This window comes from Erpetoichthys calabaricus, chromosome 5 (assembly GCF_900747795.2).
Source record: "Erpetoichthys calabaricus chromosome 5, fErpCal1.3, whole genome shotgun sequence".
NCBI classification, from domain to species: domain Eukaryota; kingdom Metazoa; phylum Chordata; class Cladistia; order Polypteriformes; family Polypteridae; genus Erpetoichthys; species Erpetoichthys calabaricus.
The window spans coordinates 8,606,468-8,628,991 of record NC_041398.2 but is presented as its reverse complement, the minus strand read 5'-3'; the positions used below and the strand labels follow the sequence as shown (position 1 = coordinate 8,628,991).

Here is a 22,524-nt window from a genome sequence, read left to right as displayed (position 1 = left end):
GAGGCAATGTTTAAAAGGGAGGCTTAATTAATTAAAAATCTAATGATCTGATGTTTATGAGGCATTAATCGTTACGATTCTCTTTACAGTTGTTGCTGTCAGTCCTGTAACTGCAGGGGGGTATTTTCCGTACGTCGCTTAAATCATCCGAGATCAGATGTCTCATCTTGGATGAGTTAATGCCAATGAAACTCATCCGGGATAAGTCGGTTTTTCAAACGCAGCCGTGTATTAGATTAGTCTAGCTGGATCTAATCATCCGAGATGAATGCGCGTGCTCACGCTGAGTGAAAAGCCCATATATATTGAGTCTAGAAAACATGATCAGCAAGTCTTTGATAGGCTGTAACAAAATGACGAACGAACTGGCACATTTTTTTCACTCACACGGCGCAAGACCTTTCATTCGAAGGACATGAAGAATTTCAAGATTTAATATGCACAAGGGGTAACACTGCAAAAGCAGCCCAAACCAGAAAAGATGGCTGGCAAAAAGTGACTGACAAATTAAATGCGTGTACATTGGACAAACTGGTGAGGAAGGCAGGCTCTATTGTTGGCATAGAGCTGGACGGTTTGACATCCGTAGCAGAGCAACGGGCACTCAGCAGGCTCCTATCAATTATGGAGAATCCACTACATCCATTAAACAGTGTCATCTCCAGACAGAGGAGCAGTTTCAGCGACAGGCTGCTGTCACTGTCCTGCTCCACTGACAGACTGAGAAGATCATAACTCCCCCAAACTATGCGACTCTTCAATTCCACCAGAGGGGGTAAACGTTGAACATTATTCAAGTTATTGTCTGTTTTTTACCTGCATTTTTTATTACTCTTTAATTTAATATTTTTTGCTGCTGGAGTATGTGAATTTCCCTCTGGGATTAATAAAGTATCTATCTATCTATCTATCTATCTATCTATCTATCTATCTATCTATCTATCTATCTATCTATCTATCTATCTATCTATCTATCTATCTATCTATCTATCTATCTATCTATCTATCTATCTATCTATCTATCTATTGTACTTAGTGAATGCAGCGTTTCATTTCCTATGTGTCAGATTAATTATTATTTAATATGTCATAATTCCAGATCAAACATGAGCACAAGGAGAACATGGGAACAGGTTAAAGTGAAGTACAAGAATATACTTCAAACTGGTAAATATTGGTATATAACTATTTAAAGAATTGATGACATAAAGAATCATATATAATGTAAAGAACATTAATTTTAAAGCTAATAAGAAGGCAGACAAGCAAAAAACAGGTGGAGGTCCACGCGGTCCAGACCTAACCCCTGCAGAAGAGTTGGCTCTCCAGCAAAATGCCCATCGCCCTGTTTCTGAGGGCATTCCAGGGGGAAGCTCCTCCTCAGAACCAGTGGCAGGATGCAGTGGTCACTTCATTTCAGGTAAAGGATGGTCATTGCATATATTTGTCCTCAATGTGTGCCATAGGTATGATCCATATAGCCCTCTTTTTTTGTTGGGTCAGTTGCAGGGAATGTCATATCCCTTGAACCTGTGTCTGACCAACGAGATATTGACGAAGGTCAAATATTTGATGAAGACACTGTCTGATAATTCATCAGGAGGAGAGGTACATTTTCCAAATAATGTTTGATCAAACTCCACTCTGATCAGTTCCATGTGCCCCAATCAGATTTGGAAATCCTGGTAATGAGAATGTTAGGCTGATTGTGAGATTCTTCATTGAACTGTGGGTGTTTTAGCCTGTGTATTACCTACCTGCAATGGCATGAAACGCCTCTTTTGTTGTCTGCACATGCAGGTGTCCAGGAAACACAATGAAAACCTGAAGGAAATGTTTCAGAGCCAAACAGACTTTACGAATTGTCTGGCAAACTGCACTTTTAGATAGATTTTCCACATCGCCTACAGTATATAAAAAAGTGCCGCTTGCAAAAAACTTCAAAGCAATGCCTACTGTCTGTGTGGTTGTGAGAGCCCGACTTTGCCTAGTTTGACTTCGAATATAAGGTCCTAATACATTTTTGAGGTACAATATTCCCCCTCGGCTAAAGTGGTATCTTTCGTACAGAATTTCCTCCAGGGGCAATAAAGGATCTTGCCGATCACGCAAACCCCTCTCTATATGAAATTCTCGTCTTATAATTTGCGCACCAATATCAATTGGTCGCTCATTCATGAACGGCGAAGTCATGACTGAATGAATTCCATGCATCGTCACTGATCACATGTGTAAACTAATCCTTGTTTACGTAGAACAAACTGCTCCGAGCAGGTCTGAGGATCAGGATGTGTTGCTATGACAACACTTCCAGCAAGAGTTTCGAAAAACCGACAGATCAGGATCAGGTCAAACCGTCAATAATTACATCCGGCTAAACAAGTAATCCACGTATGGAAAATACCCCCCTGGGAATCACTGAATAATATAAACGTTTAATGAGAGTGTCTTGCGCATATACTGGTGCAATGACCACGTCGGCTTTAGTGAAGCGTTTCTTAGCCTTTCTGATATGATCGGTATGGCGTAGAGTAGATTCTGGATTGTTATAATAAGTGCTACCTTAAGCAAAATATGCTCATCAATTTGTTACAGATTCTAGGTGGACACGATTCCAGACCAAAGAAAAAGGTGCCCCATGTAAATCGTTCATAATATCTCCAAAATATATTTGTTAACTTACAGACAAGTACTACATAACTGCTTGTTACGTCCTACTCTAGACTTATGGTTTTTATACTCTAATTTGGGGTTTACCTTAATTGAGTCCTGCCCTAATTTCCCACTTAAGTTGCTTATTAATTAACTCACCTGGGTTATGAGTGTGGTGTAGGTTTATAAATTAAGCTTCTTTGGGTTTTAGGTCTCAGAGAGTGAGTGTGAGAGGAGAAGGACAGAGCAAGGTATGGAGAGTTAGGGTTGGATGGTTTGGGTTTTTGGTTGAAATATAATTGTAAGCTAGCCATCTAATTAATAAATGCAAATAGTTTGTATCTCGCTGTAAACTTTGTGAAATTAGACAGCTATGTTAGTGTGGTTCTCCTGCCTTGCTTGTTTTGTGTTATTTTCTCCATATTTTGTGTGTTGTTTTTTTGACATTATCCCTAGACTTTTTGGTAGGCCGTGATTTACTGGGGGCTTGTATATAAATAGGCCATACACAAGTGAGAGAGAGAGCGGGATACAAAACACAAAAAGCTAAATAAAAACAAGTTCCATTTATTGTCAAAAAAACACAACACCAAAATATAGCTGTCTAACTTCACAAATTTTTTTAATATACGCGAGCCCCAATTAGGGTTTGAACTCGCATCTGCATCCATTACCTCTGTAGTGGGGACAAGTGTTTTTACGCTTTGATTCAAAGCAGTTCAGCAGACTAGTGAGTGACCAAATCGAGTGCTGACTACGCAGATATCAATGACGTCATTACGCTAGCGTGCCTTACAATCACGTGATGGGTGCATTTGAAACAAGCCTCGAAGCGGTGCTTTGAAAGCTCGACACATTTTCGAATCTTCAATATCGAGCGGCCCATCACTACACAGAGTGACAGAGAGACGGGGAGTCGGATGGAAATGCAAATATGTCGGGAAAAAGTGAAGAAATTAGCGAAAACCGAAAAAGCCAGCATCTGGCTGCATTTCAATGATATTAGAGACTGCAAAGCTGAGTGCAGAATTTGTAAAATGAAAATATCCGTCAGAGCAGAGCAGGGTCAACACCAAACCTGCACAGACATCTTAGGGCTCGTTTATACTTCACGCTCAGAATGCGTACACGCCCGCGTCATGGCTGCCACGCGTTCCCAGTGTTCATTTGACGCGTCCTCTGAGCAGGTTCTCAGAAATTAACGCGACTCGTGTGCGAGTTGCAGTACCAGCAAAAATTCGGGGGGCACAGTGTGATAAAAGTCGGAATGTGACGTCAGAGTCTCTGTTTACTATCTACATGTGACAGAAAGCCGCTTTGCAGATGTTATAGGATCGATGTACCTGCTTCGATGTTTGATGAATGGTTTGATGTGGTGAAGCAAAATGCCGACTTACAGATGCATTCGCGGTGCTTTTATATTCAATTGTCGCATATTCCTGATCGTAATGACACAATACATTTGAAAAGTCTCACATACAATCTTTTGTGCCGTCTTCTTTTTTTTTTATAGCAACTTCACAACAGCAACATAATGTACAGAGCTGTATTTGAGCCACAGAGAAAAAAAATAAGGACATGGTGAAAACGTGTATTTTGTGATTAAAGTGGAAATTTCGGCTTTAACCTCAATATCCATTTTAACCTCGTAGTTTACTTTATCTTTAAAGCAGACCATCGTAAACGTCATCCCAGTTCTTAATTGCTACGGCAAGCAGCAATAGATCACCACACAGAACACATTAAATGTATGATATTCCAACTCTCTGCACATTTAGAATCTTTAGATTTATACTTGATATCACTTTCATGATAAAATGCATTAAAGTATGAAAGTTACATTTTACCGATAAATCGGTAATTTTGTTTAAATAATGAATACTGTTAATAATTATACACATGGGCGTGACACGGTGGTGGAGCGGTTGCACTACTGTCTCGCAGGGAGTCACGTCGCCAGTATTTCCCTCTGGGTTTCCACACTATGCTCCAGTTTCCTTCCAAATATATGCAGATTTAGTGTCGCTAAAATGACGCTCGTGTATGTGTGTGCTTGTATTCACCTTGCAATGAGCTGAGGCCCCGTTCAGGGATTGTTTCTGCCTCGTGTCTAATGCTTGCTGGAATGGACACATCCCTGGATTGATGGATTTAATCATTAAACATCCTTTTCAGAGATATTGCGGTAAGGTGTCATCGGAATTTAATGGGTGTTCCAGGCAATTCACAACACAGAGAAGCCGAACCTGTTCTCACCGCGATAATATCTCACACTGCCACCTGCTGGATTCCTCCAGATGTGCGTAAAGTGTGTGCGCAAGTATAAACAGTAAAACGCTTGCGTAGCAGGAGTGTCCACTGGAGCATGCGTCACGTTGCGTGAAGTATAAACCTGGTCAAAAAGCGTTCAGCCGTCTGTGCCACTGGAGGAGAGCTCGCCGTCTCTCCTCAGGCTGCCATCCACTCACCATGGAAAAGTATCCTATTTTGAGCCAAGAACTTCTCCTGCAACACCCATCGTCTTGCCTAAAACTACAGGTACAGTGGTGTGAAAAACTATTTGCCCCCTTCCTGATTTCTTATTCTTTTGCATGTTTGTCACACAAAATGTTTCTGATCATCAAACACATTTAACCATTAGTCAAATATAACACAAGTAAACACAAAATGCAGTTTTTAAATGGTGGTGTTTATTATTTAGGGAGAAAAAAAATCCAAACCTACATGGCCCTGTGTGAAAAAGTAATTGCCCCCTTGTTAAAAAATAACCTAACTGTGGTGTATCACACCTGAGTTCAATTTCTGTAGCCACCCCCAGGCCTGATTACTGCCACACCTGTTTCAATCAAGAAATCACTTAAATAGGAGCTGCCTGACACAGAGAAGTAGACCAAAAGCACCTCAAAAGCTAGACATCATGCCAAGATCCAAAGAAATTCAGGAACAAATGAGAACAGAAGTAATTGAGATCTATCAGTCTGGTAAAGGTTATAAAGCCATTTCTAAAGCTTTGGGACTCCAGCGAACCACAGTGAGAGCCATTATCCACAAATGGCAAAAACATGGAACAGTGGTGAACCTTCCCAGGAGTGGCCGGCCGACCAAAATTACCCCAAGAGCGCAGAGACGACTCATCCGAGAGGTCACAAAAGACCCCAGGACAACGTCTAAAGAACTGCAGGCCTCACTTGCCTCAATTAAGGTCAGTGTTCACGACTCCACCATAAGAAAGAGACTGGGCAAAAACGGCCTGCATGGCAGATTTCCAAGACGCAAACCACTGTTAAGCAAAAAGAACATTAGGGCTCGTCTCAATTTTGCTAAGAAACATCTCAATGATTGCCAAGACTTTTGGGAAAATACCTTGTGGACTGATGAGTCAAAAGTTGAACTTTTTGGAAGGCAAATGTCCCGTTACATCTGGCGTAAAAGGAACACAGCATTTCAGAAAAAGAACATCATACCAACAGTAAAATATGGTGGTGGTAGTGTGATGGTCTGGGGTTGTTTTGCTGCTTCAGGACCTGGAAGGCTTGCTGTGATAGATGGAACCATGAATTCTACTGTCTACCAAAAAATCCTGAAGGAGAATGTCCGGCCATCTGTTCGTCAACTCAAGCTGAAGCGATCTTGGGTGCTGCAACAGGACAATGACCCAAAACACACCAGCAAATCCACCTCTGAATGGCTGAAGAAAAACAAAATGAAGACTTTGGAGTGGCCTAGTCAAAGTCCTGACCTGAATCCAATTGAGATGCTATGGCATGACCTTAAAAAGGCGGTTCATGCTAGAAAACCCTCAAATAAAGCTGAATTACAACAATTTTGCAAAGATGAGTGGGCCAAAATTCCTCCAGAGCGCTGTAAAAGACTCATTGCAAGTTATCGCAAACGCTTGATTGCAGTTATTGCTGCTAAGGGTGGCCCAACCAGTTATTAGGTTCAGGGGGCAATTATTTTTTCACACAGGGCCATGTAGGTTTGGATTTTTTTTTCTCCCTAAATAATAAAATCCACCATTTACAAACTGCATTTTGTGTTTACTTGTGTTATATTTGACTAATGGTTAAATGTGTTTGATGATCAGAAACATTTTGTGTGACAAACATGCAAAAGAATAAGAAATCAGGAAGGGGGCAAATAGTTTTTCACACCACTGTATATCACAGCCTTCTGACACTTAAACCAAAATTTATTCCTAAACAAATGACCCCAACCAGACAAGTAAGTGACGATGAGGAGCTGGCAAAAATTATAGCCTGTGACTTTCAGCCATTTTCATTGTGGAGGACAAAGGATTTAAAACTTTTGTCCAGGCCTTAAACCCCATGTATGTTCTCTCCAGGAGAAAAACTTAATCCCAAACAATTATTCCACAACTATATAACACGGAGCGTGCATTGTGGCGAGACAGGGTCAAAAAAGATTCAGCAGTTTGCCTGACTGCCGGACATCTAGAGCAACCTGCTCATACGTGTCTGTCACTTGTCACTTTATTGGAAACTTTAAGATGACAGCCTGCCTTCTGGGCTGTTGTGAGTTTACTGAGAGACGTACTGCAGAAAACCTGTCAGAGGAGCTGCTGAGAGTGACAACAGAGTGACAAGTAGACGACCCGGTGGCGTGCTGTGTTACTGCATATATACTGTATGTTACGTGGAGAGGCCTGTCCGCCGTCAGCAGACATCAGAATTCAAGTGCAGTCCTCTCTCTCACCGTTAGACGGTACTTCTATAATCACTAATATGTCACTTATTGTTTTAGAAATAAGACATGATAGTATTCTTAGGAGTAGTTATAATATTTGTAATTTAGTTTGTATTATTATAGAATGGAATAATTTAAAATGTGGAATTATTACAATGAAATTTAATGAAAACTGAAGAAATGTTTGAATTTTTCGTATATTTTTATCACATGGATTTTAATTTTAATATGTCACATGTGTGACTGTTTGTTTTAATGATGAAATAATATTAGCGATGCCCCAGTCTGATCGAGGCTTGAGCACTTCTGCCAACAGTGCATTCCCAAATTAAAATCTAGTGTTGTTGGGTGGATCTCAGTATGATCAAAAATCTGAAAATGTGCATATAAACTTTAGGGGGGGGAGTGTAGCAGTGCAACAAAAACTAATATGAAAAAATGGGGCACACATTGTAAAAGGTTGAGAAACACTGCGTTATACACATGAAATATTAAAGTTGGCACAACTTCTCTACTACTAACATGTAAGGGCAGTGAAAAGAGGATGAGAAGAAGAAGTTTCATTGTGTCCTTCATGCCATTTCATCATCCACAGTGTTTATTGTGTTATTCCTTACAGATTCAGACACCATCACCTTAATGACCACTGGATTGTCATCCCAGAGCCTAAACATGTACCCCCCCCCCCCCCCCCCCTTCCACATTACCTTGTACTGCAGGTTGACAGTGATGTTCTGAATTGGACCGATTGGGGTGACATTCTTTAATGGTCAATTCATGTCTTTATTTAACTCCACAGCTTAATGTGTTAAGTTTAGTGGTCACCTCTGCTGCTTCACAGATAAACTGTCCATCATTCCTTGTCCATCTGGACTTTTATCCCTTTTTCCAATATATTTTATGTTTTCCTCCAGCTACTCAGTTTTTCTCCCACATGCCTACACGTTGATTTGGTTGATTGGCAGTGACTCTAAATTGGCCCTGTATGACTGGCAGTGTGGGTTTCTTTAGGTTCTGACCTTCACTGGACTGGCACACTGTCCACTGTTGATCTCTGCCTCATGTCCAATGCTCCCAAAATCCATTTATCAGAAAATTTCTTCCCAGCGTAGAAAGAGCTTGTCGTGTATATTTCTATTTCTGGACAAACTAAACTTTCCCATTCAAGATTATTCAACTCATTCTTTATTCTCGATGTCCTCTTTCTGTGTTTTTGTGGCTTACAGACTCACACTAACCAGTTTAATGCCACCTAATGTACTAAAGTACTAAATACATCAAGTCCAGACCACTGGGGTACATCTTCAGTTTAAAGAAATTGGGTGGAACACAACATGTCACTCAACACTGAGCAGTCCAATCAAGACACTGGTGAAGCGACAGACGTGACAGTCGAGTAAGGACAAGTGACTAAGGGAGAGCCATCCTGGAATAATGGCCTCCCCACTGGTTTACAAATTTTGTGCTTGTCTGCTTTTGTTGCTCCCTCATTGAATTGCTGCATATTACTGAAAACTAAAATCCCCATCTAAACCTCTGCTGACTGCTCACTAGTAAGGAGTGAAAAGGCAGGGTTTTGTTTCACGAAATGATTTTCATTCTAAAATGCGTTTTGCATGCAATTTCAAAATTGTAAAATACAAAATCTGTTTAATATGCTTTTTGGTTTTTTTTTTGTAAGGGGTAGTCAATATTGTATGAGGCTGAAAGCAAGGAATAATGGTCTCTAAAAAATGTCTTCTTCCTTGATCACTCATTAACACTAATGCTGTTGCCCCAATTCTTCTTGTCTCCTTCCATGTGTCTCCACATACTATCATGTTCCTCACAAACTGCCTGCACACACATCCATGACAACAGTGTTGCTTCACACCATTCATATGGTGACCAGAGGTAACAACATCAGTGCTCACTCTCCACAACTCCATCAAAGTCAGTATCCTTTCCAAAGCTCCACAGGAGTCACACTACCAGGCTTTACCTGAGAAGAAGAGCCAACACAATGTGTGCCTGTAAGTGCTGTCTGTCTGCACCATCCTACTGTCCATACTCTTCACCAGTAAACATTTTCACAATGTTATAGTACATGGAGAAGAAGGCTGCCAATGAGAATATATTCACTCATCACTACTTTCTACTAATACTTCTGTTCTTAATATGTACTGCTCAATCTTTACTAAACAGCTGTTGTTAAAAATGCTAAATAAATTTATAATCAGGTAATGAAGCCACTCATATGTTATCTACAAAAAATTAAATCAAGATAAACCTAACTGTGCCTTTCTACCTGGAGCCAACTCAGAAACTGCTGTAACTCACATTAAAAATGAAATTCTGATTTAACACAATGCAGTAAACTCCACCATTATTAAGATTTTAGTCTTAAGGAGAACATTTGAGAATCAGCCGGCTGGTCAGCCGCTCTCCTTATGTGGTTTACTTCTTATTTATCAACTCATTTTTATTATTTTTTCAGGGTCTGATGTTGTGGCCGTTAGTGTTTTGGTTCTATTTGCCATTTTGAGATGTCACTCTGAAATGTAATATCATCTTTACTGTGTAGACTGATGACACTCAATTGAATTTATGAATGTTTTTAAAACCTTCTTTTAATTACATTTGCAGCTTTAATGAGTTAAAATAATAAATGAATGAAAAATATGTTTTAATTTCTCAAAGAAGGCAGGTCTTTATCTATTGTCATTGTGTGATTATGTTTTGTGTTTTATCTTCAGGTCATTTTGTGTTTTATTTTACTGCACTTTATTTGTAAAATTTGTTTAAGAATTTCACTAACATTACATAATGCCATCTTCACAGTTTGCATTCTTCTCTTTTCTTTTTATTTTCAGGACGTGAAGCTCCAGTTTTCTCCCTACAGCCTCCTGAACCTCAGAGCAGAGAGGAGTTTTTACAATGTGAGTCTGTACTTTGATTAAATGGATCATCACAATAGAAATCATTTCTCTTTTAATAGCTCAGTCCACGCTTATGGTATGAAAGTGTAACCCCAGCAGAACGTGTGGTGTGGATGTTATTTGACTCATGAGCTGACAGTGATTTTGGGGGGGGGGGGTTGGGTGGTCCTGTGACACCTGCATTATGGGAACGAGAGATTCAGGACTGTGATGTACCAAAGCAGTCTGTTGGATTTGAATCAATCAATCTTAAGAGTCAATTGAATTCACAGGAAGTTAAAAACACAAAACCATCAAATGAAATCCTGCTGACTACGCCAAGTCCTACATCCATTGTTCTTTTTCCCAAGATCTACAATTTTCCAAGAATTTTGTCCCTATAAGGATTTTTTTTCTCATCTTCATGGGGGAAAAACAAGGCCAGTTAAAGCCCACTGGGACATTCCTTGTGTGATTTTCAGCTGTACTAGAAATGCATTTTTGTTTATCTTCATTCTTTTGGCCGCTTTTCCTTTGTACATTTACTGTACTTTTTATTTTCTAGTTTATCCAAACTACGTGTTTTTCTATTTTGTTTGTTTGCCTTAATTGTAATAATTATTTATGTTGTCGATTTTATACAATGAATGAAGCCCAATGTTCTAGAAACAAAAATAACAAAATTCATTGCCATTAACATACAATATACATATTCATATAGATAATCAATATTAAAATAAAGATTAAAGTGAATTATGATTATTATTGAAAATAAGAGAAATTCCAATAAGTGTTGTGGTCATTTAGAGAACACATTGAGTAAAGTAACAATTTAAAAATGTCAGACATTTTCCTCACTGACTTGTCAAACAGCCAAATGTTAGTGTGAAACGTCCATTAAAACTTTCTGTCACTCTGTGGTCTTCACTCTCTGAGCTCCTGTCTCACATTAGCTGTTCATCCTCATTGTCTCCTCAGAGGTTCTCTCTGTCAGCTCTCAGCTTTCTTTTCCTCCTCTTCCTCACTAACCACAGAAAAACTTTCACTTTCGTTTCTTCACAAGTCACTTCCTTGTTTGTCTGACTGATTCTTTCTGCCTGCCTCTCCTCAGACTGACGATGGCTGAAGCCAACCTGAGTGGATTGCAGGACGAGTTCACCTGCTCGATGTGTCTGGACACCCTGACTGATGCCGTGTCACTGCATTGTGGTCACAGTTTCTGTCTGAAATGCCTCACGGACTGCTGGGATCAGAGCCAAGAGTTCAGCTGTCCTCAGTGCAGACACACCTTCACCACAAGGCCTGAGCTGAACAGAAACACTCTACTGAATGAAGTCATCAAGAAATTAAAGGAGACGGCACTCAGTCCTCCTCCATCTAAGAATTATGCTGGCCCTGGAGATGTGGAGTGTGACGTCTGTACAGGGAAGAAGTTCGGAGCGGTGAAGTCCTGCCTAACCTGCATGGCCTCCTACTGTCAGACTCACCTGCAGCCTCACTATGAAGGAGACACCTGGAAGGGACACAACCTGGTTGATCCTGACATAAATCTGAAGGAGAAACTCTGTGAGAAACATCAGAAAAGTCTGGAGATGTTTTGTAAAACTGATGATTCCTGTATCTGCATGATGTGTGTGGTGACTGGACATAACGGGCATAAAATGGTTGAGCTGGAGACGGAAAGAGAAGGAAAACAGGTGAGTGGAGTTTAATGTTTAATGGAAGCTCAATAAAAATAAGGAGTTAAGTGATACGTAAATATAGTTTTGCAGAGAAATCTATTCCTTCATGTTGAGGAGTCTCAATTTGCTTGTATAGCACAGCAGGGAGCTGGAACCTATCCTGGTGAGACTGGGTGGGAGACATGAAACAGTCCAGGATGAGATACACAGTGTGATCCTTGGACAGTCGAGTGAGCGGAGTGCTCTCATTAAACTGAGCGGAGGTTCTTTGTGTTCTGATCTCTTGTGTCTGGAGTACCTCAGGCCTCTTTAAGTTCAGAGATTTTATCCTTCTTGGGAACTGGAATGATAATGGCTACCTTAAAGCAGTCCGGAACTTTGCCCAGCGTCAGAGAATATGAAATATGTCAGTAAAGACAGGGACTTACTGGTCTAAGAGTACCAGGTGGGACTCCTCAGGGTCTGCAGCTTTCCTGATATTCCGTTTCCTAAAAAGGTTTTTGTACCTCCAGGGCGGGGTGGAGAAGAATGACTGGGGAGAGGGAAGCTGAAGAAGGTGACTTCAGTGAAGGGGGTCTGACACTGAAATTGATTGAGAGAGGGAGGGGGGGGGTGTTGATATAAAAGGCAGAGGGTCCGAGTCCAAGCAGGGCCTCATGTCCTTGTCAACCCAACAATAAAACTCATTCAGCTGATTAGCTAAAATGGAGGAGGATGAGGACTATGAACTCTTCTGCCTGGAATTTGAAAGTTTTGTTAAGAGAACTCCATACTGCCTGCCTATTACTGCTAAAATCTTTTTCCAGCTAATCTTTAGAAGTGGCTTTTGTAGCTCTCAGAACTTTATTAAACTGCCGCTTTTCAGATTTATATTAATCCCTCTTTCCAGACCTGTATGCCACCACCACAGTCCCTTTGCCACCCCTTCAGTCCTCCACACAGGCTTTGTCCTCTTCCTCTCAACTATGGCCGTTGGATGCTAGCAACTGTTCCCTGTTTATATGCCACCCAGAAGGACTCCAGGTGCCTTCCAGGTGTGGCAGAAGTGCTGCCAAATAGGGCCCGTCAAATGTCCATCTGCCCCATGGCAATGGCCATGAGCCCCAACAGGGTTGAGCTTCTATGCTTATGGCCCAAGCCTCCGCTGGAAACCAAGGGAGCTTCCCTCAGTTGCTCCGTGGGAGAAACTGTCCTGGAAGTACTCTCTCACCTGGGCCTTTCATAAGGGTAAGGATCCCGACCGTCCCCCACACTGGGAACAAATCATGGCGTGGTCAGAGTGGGCAAGAGGTGTATGGGAGAAAATGTAAAATTCCCCTTTATGTTGGTGTAAAAGTGATCCAATGTTCTATCCTCACATGTGGGGCAGTTGATCAGTTGGTGGTATCTGGGCAGATCGTCTTTCATGTTACTGAGGTTAAAATCCCCCATAATGGAAATGAAAGAACTGGGGAATTCATTTTCCAAATGATGAATGTTATCAGCTAACAACTGTTCTGCCAACTGAGCATTCGCTTCAGGAAGAACGTAAATACCAACCAGTATAACAGAATGAAATTCAAAGGGTAGATAGAATGTCTTGCAATTAGGGATTGCAGTTTCTCTAAGGAGGGATCATGCACTGATACAGTGGGGTTCTGCACCCACCAGCATCAGTTATAATCTTCGTTGCTCCCATTTAGAGGTCGCCACAGTTGATCATCCGTCCCCATCTCTTACTGTCTTTCACATCATTTTCTGCCACACCAACTGCCTTCATGTCCTCCCTCACCACATCCATAAACCTCCTCTTTGGCCTTCCTGTTTTCCTCTCGCCTGGCAGTTCCATCCCCAAGATTCTTTTCTTGATGTACCTCTCATCTCTCCTCTGCTCAAACCATCTCAATTTCACCTCTCTCACATGGTCATCAATCTGTCATACCTGTGTTCCTAACCCTGGATTCTTTCTTCTTCTTCTTCTTTATTCCATAGCTGGCGTTTGGAAAGGAGGCCAATCTCTTAGCCAATACGCTGCTGTTGGTGCCGCTGGATTCCATGCTCTGTTCACCACACTCTTCCATGCTAGTCGATCAGTTGCGACGGTTCTTGCTTCGATTGTTGTCAGTCACTGGTTCTTTAGGTCGTTCTCTACATGTTTCAACCATGTCATCTTTGGTGCTTGTTGTTGTATCCTCCAATCGGGAGGACGTTTTCTCCATAGGAGTTTGTGCGGTAGTCAATTTCCATCCATCCTACAGACGTGGCCGAACCATCTTAATTAACGTTTTTGAATTTCCTCCACGATCGATGCCTGGTGATTGCACCTTTCTCTGATTGTCTCGTTTCGGAGGCGGTCGCGGAGTGAGACACGGAGAATCTGTCTCAAGCATCGCATTTGGAAGGCCTCCAGCTTGTTGAGGTCCGGCTTGAGCAATGTCCATGTTTCCGATCCGTAAAGAAAAATTGGAAGGATCAGCGTCCTATATAGGCGTATTTTGGTTTTGATGGTAATATTCGCCCGCTTCCATATGCACCACTTGAGTGAGGCGAATGCTGCTGTTGCCTGGCCGATCCGGCTGTGAACTTCGGCTGCCGACGCTGCTTTCTTCTCCGTGATCAATGATCCCAAGTACTTGAACTTTGGTACCTGCTCGATTCAAGTTCCCTCAAGGTAAACTCTGGCTTCCGATCCGTCTGTTGTAAGTACTTTGGTCTTATCCACGTTGATTCTCAATCCGTATGACTGTGCAATGCGGGAAATGTCATACAAAGTGTCCATTGCTTCAGTATCCGTGTCGGCGAAAACAGCACTGTCATCGGCGAACATCAGATTGGTTAAGAAGTTTGTATCATCGTATCGAAATCCGTGTCGCCCATCGAATGCTTCTCGCATAATCGCGTCGATCACAATGTTGAAAAGAAGCGGCGAGGCGACATCTCCTTGCCGGACTCCAGTTCGAATCGGGAACTCCTCAGACATGTCATTCCGGATACAGACACTGCTGGTTGAGCCGTCGTACAATGCTTGAAGAAGATGAATGATTTTCAGCGGCACATGTTCGATCTCTAGGGCTCTCCACAAACTGGTCCGATCGATGCAATCGAAGGCAGATTTGAAATCGATGAAGACGATGACAGTTCGTTTACCGCATCGAATTCTTTCTTCCGTTATCTGACGGAGAGCGAATGTCTGGTCGATGCATCCTCGATGTGGTCTAAATCCAGCTTGTTCTTCCCGACTCGTTTGCTCTCGATGTTTCTGTAGCCTCGATTGTATGATTTTCATAAATACTTTGCTGACAACCAAGTGGAGGCTAATACCATGATAATTCTTGCATTCCTGACTGTCACCTTTCTTCAAAATAGGCACAACGATCACTTTCTTCCACGGCGATGGAATGCGGTCCGAATGCCATATATGCGTTACAAGAACATGGAGTTGTTGTAATAAGAAGTCTCCTCCGGCTTTGATCATCTCGGCGGTTACTTGATCTCCTCCCGGTGCTTTACCATTTCTCAGGGGTTTTATTGCCGTCTTCACCTCGTTGATTGTTGGTTCGGTATCTGGAAACTGATTCATCGGCTGCTCGATAATCGGTGGTTCGGGCACTGGACCTTGTGGCGGATCATGGTTGTACAGCTGGTGAAAGAATTCTCTCCACCGCTGCAGGCGCTCATGAGGAGAGTTCATGAAAGTTCCATCCGACTTTTTAATATTGTCATTCATTGATGTAGTTTTGCCGCCTAACCGTCGGATTGTCTGGTACAGCGTCCGGTACTAGTGTCTCAATGCTGCTTCTTCCATGTCGGCCGCAATGCTATTCCAGTGCACTTCCCGTTCTGATTTCATTTTCTGTCAAACTTCTTTGTTTATTCGTTGGTACTGCTCGAAATCGACGTGTTTCATTCGTTTTCGCTGGTCGATGAGGTCGAGACAATCATCCGAAATCCATTGCTACGTCCGTCGATGGATGGGTGGGCACAGCTCCATTGCACACCCCACAATGGACTCCGATAGTTGTTTTTCTTCTGCCTCGATATCGCCCGGTATTGTGCGTGCTGCGAATTTGTTGGATAATGCGATTTGAAATTCTTGTCCGGCTGCTGGGTCTCGTAGACAGGCCCAGTTCCTCCTAGTTGGTGGTGACACCTTTTTCTTCGCCTTTTGTAATTTCATTCGGAATTTCGCTCGGATAAGATAATGGTCCGATACACAGTCGGGTCCACGCATCGCACGTACGTCTTGCCGTATAGATTTCGCCACGTGAGTTGATGTTTAAGGGGGTGACGAAAGATGCTGTTGCCGACAGTCAAGTTGTTTGACGCTGCGAAAGATAAAAGGCATACTCCGTTGTCGTTAATTTGCCCATTGTTTCTTCCCATCCGGTTCGATCTGCTCCCGTATGTGCATTAAAGTCGCCCGCGAGTATGATTAATTCGGTTTGGGGTATCGTATCCAGTGTGTGTTGCAGCTGATCGTAGAATTCGTCCTTTTTTGTGTCCGGGCTGGTCTCGGTTGGAGCGTAGACGGATACGATATAGGTCTTGATCGTTCCATCGATAGTGATAACCGCCAGGCGCTCAGATATCGGTTGGAATGCGATAACACCATAAAGCCAACACCGGCCTTTCGTTTGTCACCACCGGAATAGAATAGCGTCATCGTCTCGTCGATTGTTGGCGGATCGACCTTCATTGTCCCGGATTCCATGAACCGCAGTTCTGATAGCGCACAGATCGATATTTTGCATTTCGATAATTCCTTGGCAATAATTTCTTTTTGACCGATATGATGTCCTGTTCGCACATTCCACGCGGCGATTCATATTTCCGATTTTGGTGTATTTAATTTGTGTCTTTGGCCAGTAGCACATTTCTTACCAGCATCCCTGGTCCCCAAGGCTGGTGCATCAGCTGCCCCGGATGCGGTAGCATTTATTCGTAAGTGATTAAGTCGTATATCCATGCGGTTTCTTGCCTATTTTCTTCGGTTTCCCGATTCTGATCGCCGTGGTGGGCCGACCACCCTCCTCCTTTCTCACCCTGGACTTGGGACCAGGCGTCGGCGGAGTTCACCCTGGAGATAACCCTGGATACCTTCATTACTCCAAGTGACAATTGTAGCATCCTCATCTCTGCCACTTCCAGCTCTGCCTCCTGTCTTCTGGTCAGTGTCACCATCTCCAAACCATACAGCATAGCGTAGACCTTCCCTTTCACTCTTGCAGATTCTCTTCTATCACAAATCACTCCTGACACTCTTCTTCACTCAGTCCACACTGCTTGCTCTCTCTTCTTCACCTCTCTGCCACTCTCTCCATTGGTTTGGACTGTTGAACCCAAATATTTACAATGTCTTACCTTCACCTCATCTGCTCCTTGCTGTTGCATACTTCAGTTATTATGTTTTTTTGTTAAATATTGCCTTGAGTTACTCATTAGATTTATTGTCAGATTTATCTGAGTTCATTAAACTCCTCTTCAGATTTAACTTTTTGCTGAACTCCTCAGACTCACTCGTGTCTTCTCAGTCTTAGTTATCTCACTTGTCTCCAAAAAATGGCCAAACATTTGACACAGTTCTCACAAGTCTGAACTCTGCAATGGCCTTGTAGATCCTACACTTGCAACTGTTGTGCCTCCAAGTTCTCCTGGGTCTGTGTCTTCTTCATCCTGTACAGTCCAGTGTTTTTAAGAGTGAACGTCTGATATCCTGGTCATCAATCTGATGTCATCTAAACATCAAGGACTGACTTGCACACCAGTGAGCCTTCAGACTGTCTTCAAGCCCAAACTCCATCTTGAACTGAACTGTTAAACTAAACCTTTCTTTTAAATCTTTTGTTATTATACTTATTTTATGAAATATTTGTGTGTCACCTACTGTAACATTATGAAGACAAGTGTGTCAGAAACAGTACGTTGTGTCTTGGAATGTAAAGGAAATGTTTTGTACAAATGTGTGCACTCAGAATGACACCAAAAGTGGAAGTGAATTCTGATGAGACCCCCATTTTTCCTTTTGTGTTTCCAAACAGAAACAGCTGGAGGCGACACTGAGGGGAATTAGGAGGAGACTTGAGAAGAAAGAGAATAAAATGAAGGAGATGAGGAGGACAGCAGAACAGATGAAGGTGAGTGAAATTTAGATAATACTTCATATGAAAGAGAGAAAAAAAACTAAAAGGGTTGTGAGAGTTTCTGGTGATGACGCGTGAAAACAGGGAAATTGAGAAGGAGAGAAGATGGTTTATTGTGTCCTTCATGGTATTTCACTGCTGACAGCATTTAATGTTTGATTTATTAGGAATTCAGACACAGACATCTTAACATCCTCAGGTTTCTCATTCCCACCACTTAAAGATGACTTAACTCCCCCTAACAATAACTCATACAGAAGATTGGTGCTGATGTTCTGATGTTCAGATGTGCATTAAGCCTTCTAGTCTATTTAACCCCATGTGTACCAGTGTGTCGGGAGCACAGGTGGAAATCCTGAGATGACCACTTTGTCAGTTCTGCTTCTTAGCTTTGCACCCAACTTTTTGCCCTGCAGAACTGGCAGTCTGATCTACATATTTCAATTGTACAATGACAACTAGACAAGCTTGATAATGACATTTTGATCCTTCACTGCTCTGGCCAGGAGCCTATCCAGCTATCCACAAAGGTTTTCTATGTGTGTACCTAGAAGGCAACACAACACGTGACACTCTCTGTATCTGGAGCAAAACTTCATCTCAATTCCCATAATACCTGAATCCCTGACTATGACTACTTTTAGGGCTCCTCATCCCGACCTACTGTGTCAAAGATATCAGAGTCACTGTGCAGCTCTGTAAGGTCCTGAAAACAGCTGAACACCTCCAGCTTTGGGGTTGGTGATCCTGGACAGTGTGCACCTCATATCCTACACTTACATCTGGCTGTGACCCACCTGCACACTAACCTTCACCCCAATGACACTCGGGTGAGCCGTACAAATATAAGTCACAGTGGCAGTTATAAGTAATAATGAAACGTTACATAAAGGAAATAGAAATGCAGCAACCTGATATATAAAAACTCACAACTCTGAGGATTACAACTGAAAACAGTTGAGTGAAGGTTAATAAGCAAAGACACCATTAATGTAATTAAATTACAACAGATCAGCTTTTCTCCACAATGCCAATCCTTCTTCTTCTTCCTGTTGTTACTTCTCAACTCTCAATCCCAGGATGACCAGGAGAGGCTCTTTTAAAGACACACCTCAGTAACACTACTAGAGTCCTCACAGGACAATAGAGCTGTCCTGACAATGACTCTCACAGATCATACAGAACTCCTTATTAAGACGACACATTCCATACGGTCTTTCAGGTGCCTATAGAAGGTGCTGAAACCCAGAGTACCAAGAGTCTGCTACAGCCCTTATCCTAATTCAAATTATCCATCATTACATCAGAATACCAACAAAAGTGTTTAAGGACCGTTTATTTTTATTTTTTTAATTTGGTGACTCAATTTTATATTTTTTTTCCTATCCAACCAGATCTCTGTGGAAAGAGTAATGGAGGAAAATGATAAGAGCTTCAGAGATCTGATACAGTGCATTGAGGAAGCCCACAAGATACTGACTGAGAAGATCAGAAAACAAGAAAAGAGAGAAATGGAGAAGGTTGAAAGAGTTATGGAGCAACTGAAGAAGGATATTGAGGAGCTGAATAGACGAGAGGCTGAGCTGAAGGAGCTTTCGGAGACCAAGGACCATCTCCACTTCCTGCAGGTGAGAGCGACACTTCATAGGGTGATCAGACTCGGGTGTGTGGGACCTGAGAAACTTAAGTAAGTCAAATTCAAAGGATCTGAGGAGTTTTTACAAATGGCAAGAACAGGCCATTCAGCCCAATTTCACATTCACCTAATATTTCCTCAATTTATGCAAAACGCTCAGAGTTCCTGCCTTTATCTGCAACCTTCAAACAACATCCTATGGCCACCTGATAAACTCCTATCTCAGTTTTAGTACACTGATTAATGTAACTCTTCTATGACCTTTTTAAGTATGAAAATTGAAAATATTCATCAGCAGTTGACTTCTCTTGTAAACTCTGTACATGGAACATTTCATTATCCCCCTTCTTCTTTTCTTACTATTTTTAAACTCCCAACTGTAGTTGAAATATCTGATATTATTAGAAATTCCAAGCCCTCTACCTGTCAGCTGGCTCCAGTTCCTACTGATTTCTCTTTCCTCTCTAATAACTAACATCATACATTCTTCCCTTATCTCTGGTCTTGTTCCTTTATCTCTTAAAACAGCTGTGATAACTCCAGTTCTCAAGAAATCTGGTGTGGATCCCTATAATCTCAATAATTATCATACAATTTCAATGTACCTTTCCTTTAAAAAACATTTGTAAAACTGTTGCCATGCAGGTTTACTCTCACCTTACTGACAATCATTTGTTTGAACAATTTCAGATAGATAGATAGATAGAGTGTGGCTTTTGTACATTTCACAGTACAGAGACAGCCCTGGTTAAAATCACCAATGACCTGCTGATGACCGCTGACTCGGGGCTGTTGACCACACTTGTGCTCCTTGATCTGAGCTCAGTCTTCGATACAAAATCTCATGATATTATCCTTGAGAGATGAAAATCGATTGCACTCCACATGCCTGGTTCAAATCTTATCTCTCAGATCGTACACGGTTTGTACAACAAAAAAATTTTAGACCCCAAGTTTTTCCAGTTGTTAGTGGTGTTCCCTAGGGCTCTGTCTTGGGTCCCCTTCTATTTATTATTTATCTTCTGCCTCTTGGTCGTATCTTTAGGAAATTTGATATTCACTTTCACTGTTATGCTGACGACCCCCAGATCTATCTGTCTACTAAGCCTGATTCCACTCTTCCTCCTTCTTCCTTCTCTGACTGTCTTCAGGAAGTTAAATCATGGCTGTCTGCTAATTTTATTAAATTAAATAGTGATAAAACAGAGGTTCTTCTGGTAGGAACTAAATCTTTTTTGACAAATGTGATAATCTCTTCTTACTCCCAGGTTAAGAACTTAGGTGTCATTCTTGATAGCACCTTAAAATTTGAGGCACACATTAATATTGTAACTCAGTTGGTATGTTTCTATCTCACCTGTTTACGCTCATCTCTTTCAGCTACCAGCACTGCTATTCTCGTTCATGCTCTGGTCACATTTCATATTGATTATTACAAGTCTGTCTTCTCTGGTCTTCCTCACAAACTCCTTTACAACTTCAGTTGGTTCAGAATGCTGCAGCTCGTATTATTACCAGAACACCTTCCATTGAACACATCACTCCAGTCCTTCAGCAGCTTCACTGGCTCCTTGTTAAATATCACATTGATTTTAAGATTTTGCTAATTACTTACAAGACCCTCCATAATCTGGCACCTCCTTATCATTCTGATCTTCCTCACATCTCCATTCCTTCCCATATCCTTAGATCTTCTTCCTCTCTTTATCTTATTATACGTCCTGTTCACCTGACTACCATAAGGTTTAGAGATTTTGGCCGAGTGGCCCCTCACCTCTGAAACTCTCTGCACATGATATTTGTAATATCAAATCTCTTTCTGTCTTTAAATCTCACCTTAAATACATCTTTTTAAGCTGGCTTATTCTGTTTGATATGAATTTTAGTTGATAAATTTAAATTTAATTTTATTATTGTATTTACTCTGGTTTTATTGTACTGTAATATTTTATTAATTAAATTTTGTGGCTGTTGTTGTTAAAGTATTCTGTAAGGTGTCCTTGTGTGCCTTGAAAGGTGCCTATAAATAAATTACCATTATTATTTCTGGAGAGGCACGTAAATCTACATTTGTTTGTTTGAGGAAACCAGTTTGTATGAAATGTGCTCTTAATAAGTTTCATTTAAATGATATCACCTGACAAAAGGAGACACCAACTCCTTCATATCTTTAAACACTCCTGTCATGTCACCTCCTCATGTCTTTGTCCCTTAACTGATGACATTCAAATCCTTCAGCATTTCCTCGCAGCTCAAAGCCCACAGTCCACTCTGGTCTCTCTTCTTCTTCTCAACTTTCTTTTCTGCTGTTTTCTCATTTCTCTAACACACAATATTCCTGATGTGGTCTCACAAGTGTGTTCTACAGGGAAGATTACAGAACTGTGATGATCGCACAAAAGGCTCCCAAGTCTTTCTGACAAGTCAAACACTTTATAGCTGTGGACCTTCTAGTGTAAAATTATGCTGAATAGTGTGTGTAAGTCTTTGGATTTATTTGCCAAATTTCCCCCTTGGGACAAATATACAGTACAATATCTATCTATCTATCTATCTATCTATCTATCTATCTATCTATCTATCTATCTATCTATCTATCTATCTATCTATCTATCTATCTATCTATCTATCTATCTATCTATCTATCTATCTATCTATCTATCTATCTATCTATCTATCTATCTATCTATCTATCTATCTATCTATCTATCTATCTATCTCAGTACATTAAAGAGCTCAATGCCTTGTTATGTCTGCTAAGTCAGTTCTTCACCTGCCTGTCTGTTGCCCCCCCAGTCCACTTATTTACAGTCTGATGACTGACCTCTTAT

At 41.4% G+C, this 22,524-nt stretch overlaps 2 protein-coding genes and 2 long non-coding RNA genes across 5 annotated transcripts in view; 2 read left to right on the top strand and 2 right to left on the bottom strand.

The window, feature by feature from the left end:
* LOC127527861 (uncharacterized) overlaps positions 1–11,899 on the bottom strand; it is a 150,151-nt gene extending 138,252 nt beyond the window's left edge. The window contains exon 1 of the long non-coding RNA XR_007935020.1: positions 11,786–11,899. This is a non-coding gene — a long non-coding RNA (uncharacterized LOC127527861). The remainder of the gene's footprint in view (positions 1–11,785) is intronic.
* Positions 1–22,524, bottom strand: part of LOC127527872 (uncharacterized) — a 330,327-nt gene that overhangs the window by 183,767 nt on the left and 124,036 nt on the right. The gene's annotated exons all lie outside the window — the stretch shown is intronic.
* The window catches only part of LOC114641543 (E3 ubiquitin/ISG15 ligase TRIM25-like), a 329,583-nt gene that overhangs the window by 243,737 nt on the left and 63,322 nt on the right, over positions 1–22,524 (top strand). The gene's annotated exons all lie outside the window — the stretch shown is intronic.
* The window catches only part of LOC114641515 (E3 ubiquitin-protein ligase TRIM16-like), a 118,753-nt gene that overhangs the window by 86,664 nt on the left and 9,565 nt on the right, over positions 1–22,524 (top strand). The window contains exons 1-3 of one of the 2 annotated variants that reach the window (XM_028790555.2): positions 11,360–11,953; positions 17,956–18,051; positions 19,452–19,685. In XM_028790555.2, coding sequence (XP_028646388.2) covers positions 11,375–11,953; positions 17,956–18,051; positions 19,452–19,685 — 909 coding nt within the window. In that variant the 5' untranslated portion in view covers positions 11,360–11,374. Of the gene's footprint in view, positions 1–11,359; positions 11,954–17,955; positions 18,052–19,451; positions 19,686–22,524 lie in introns of those variants that run through there. The other variant, XM_051927926.1, reaches the window with a different exon arrangement.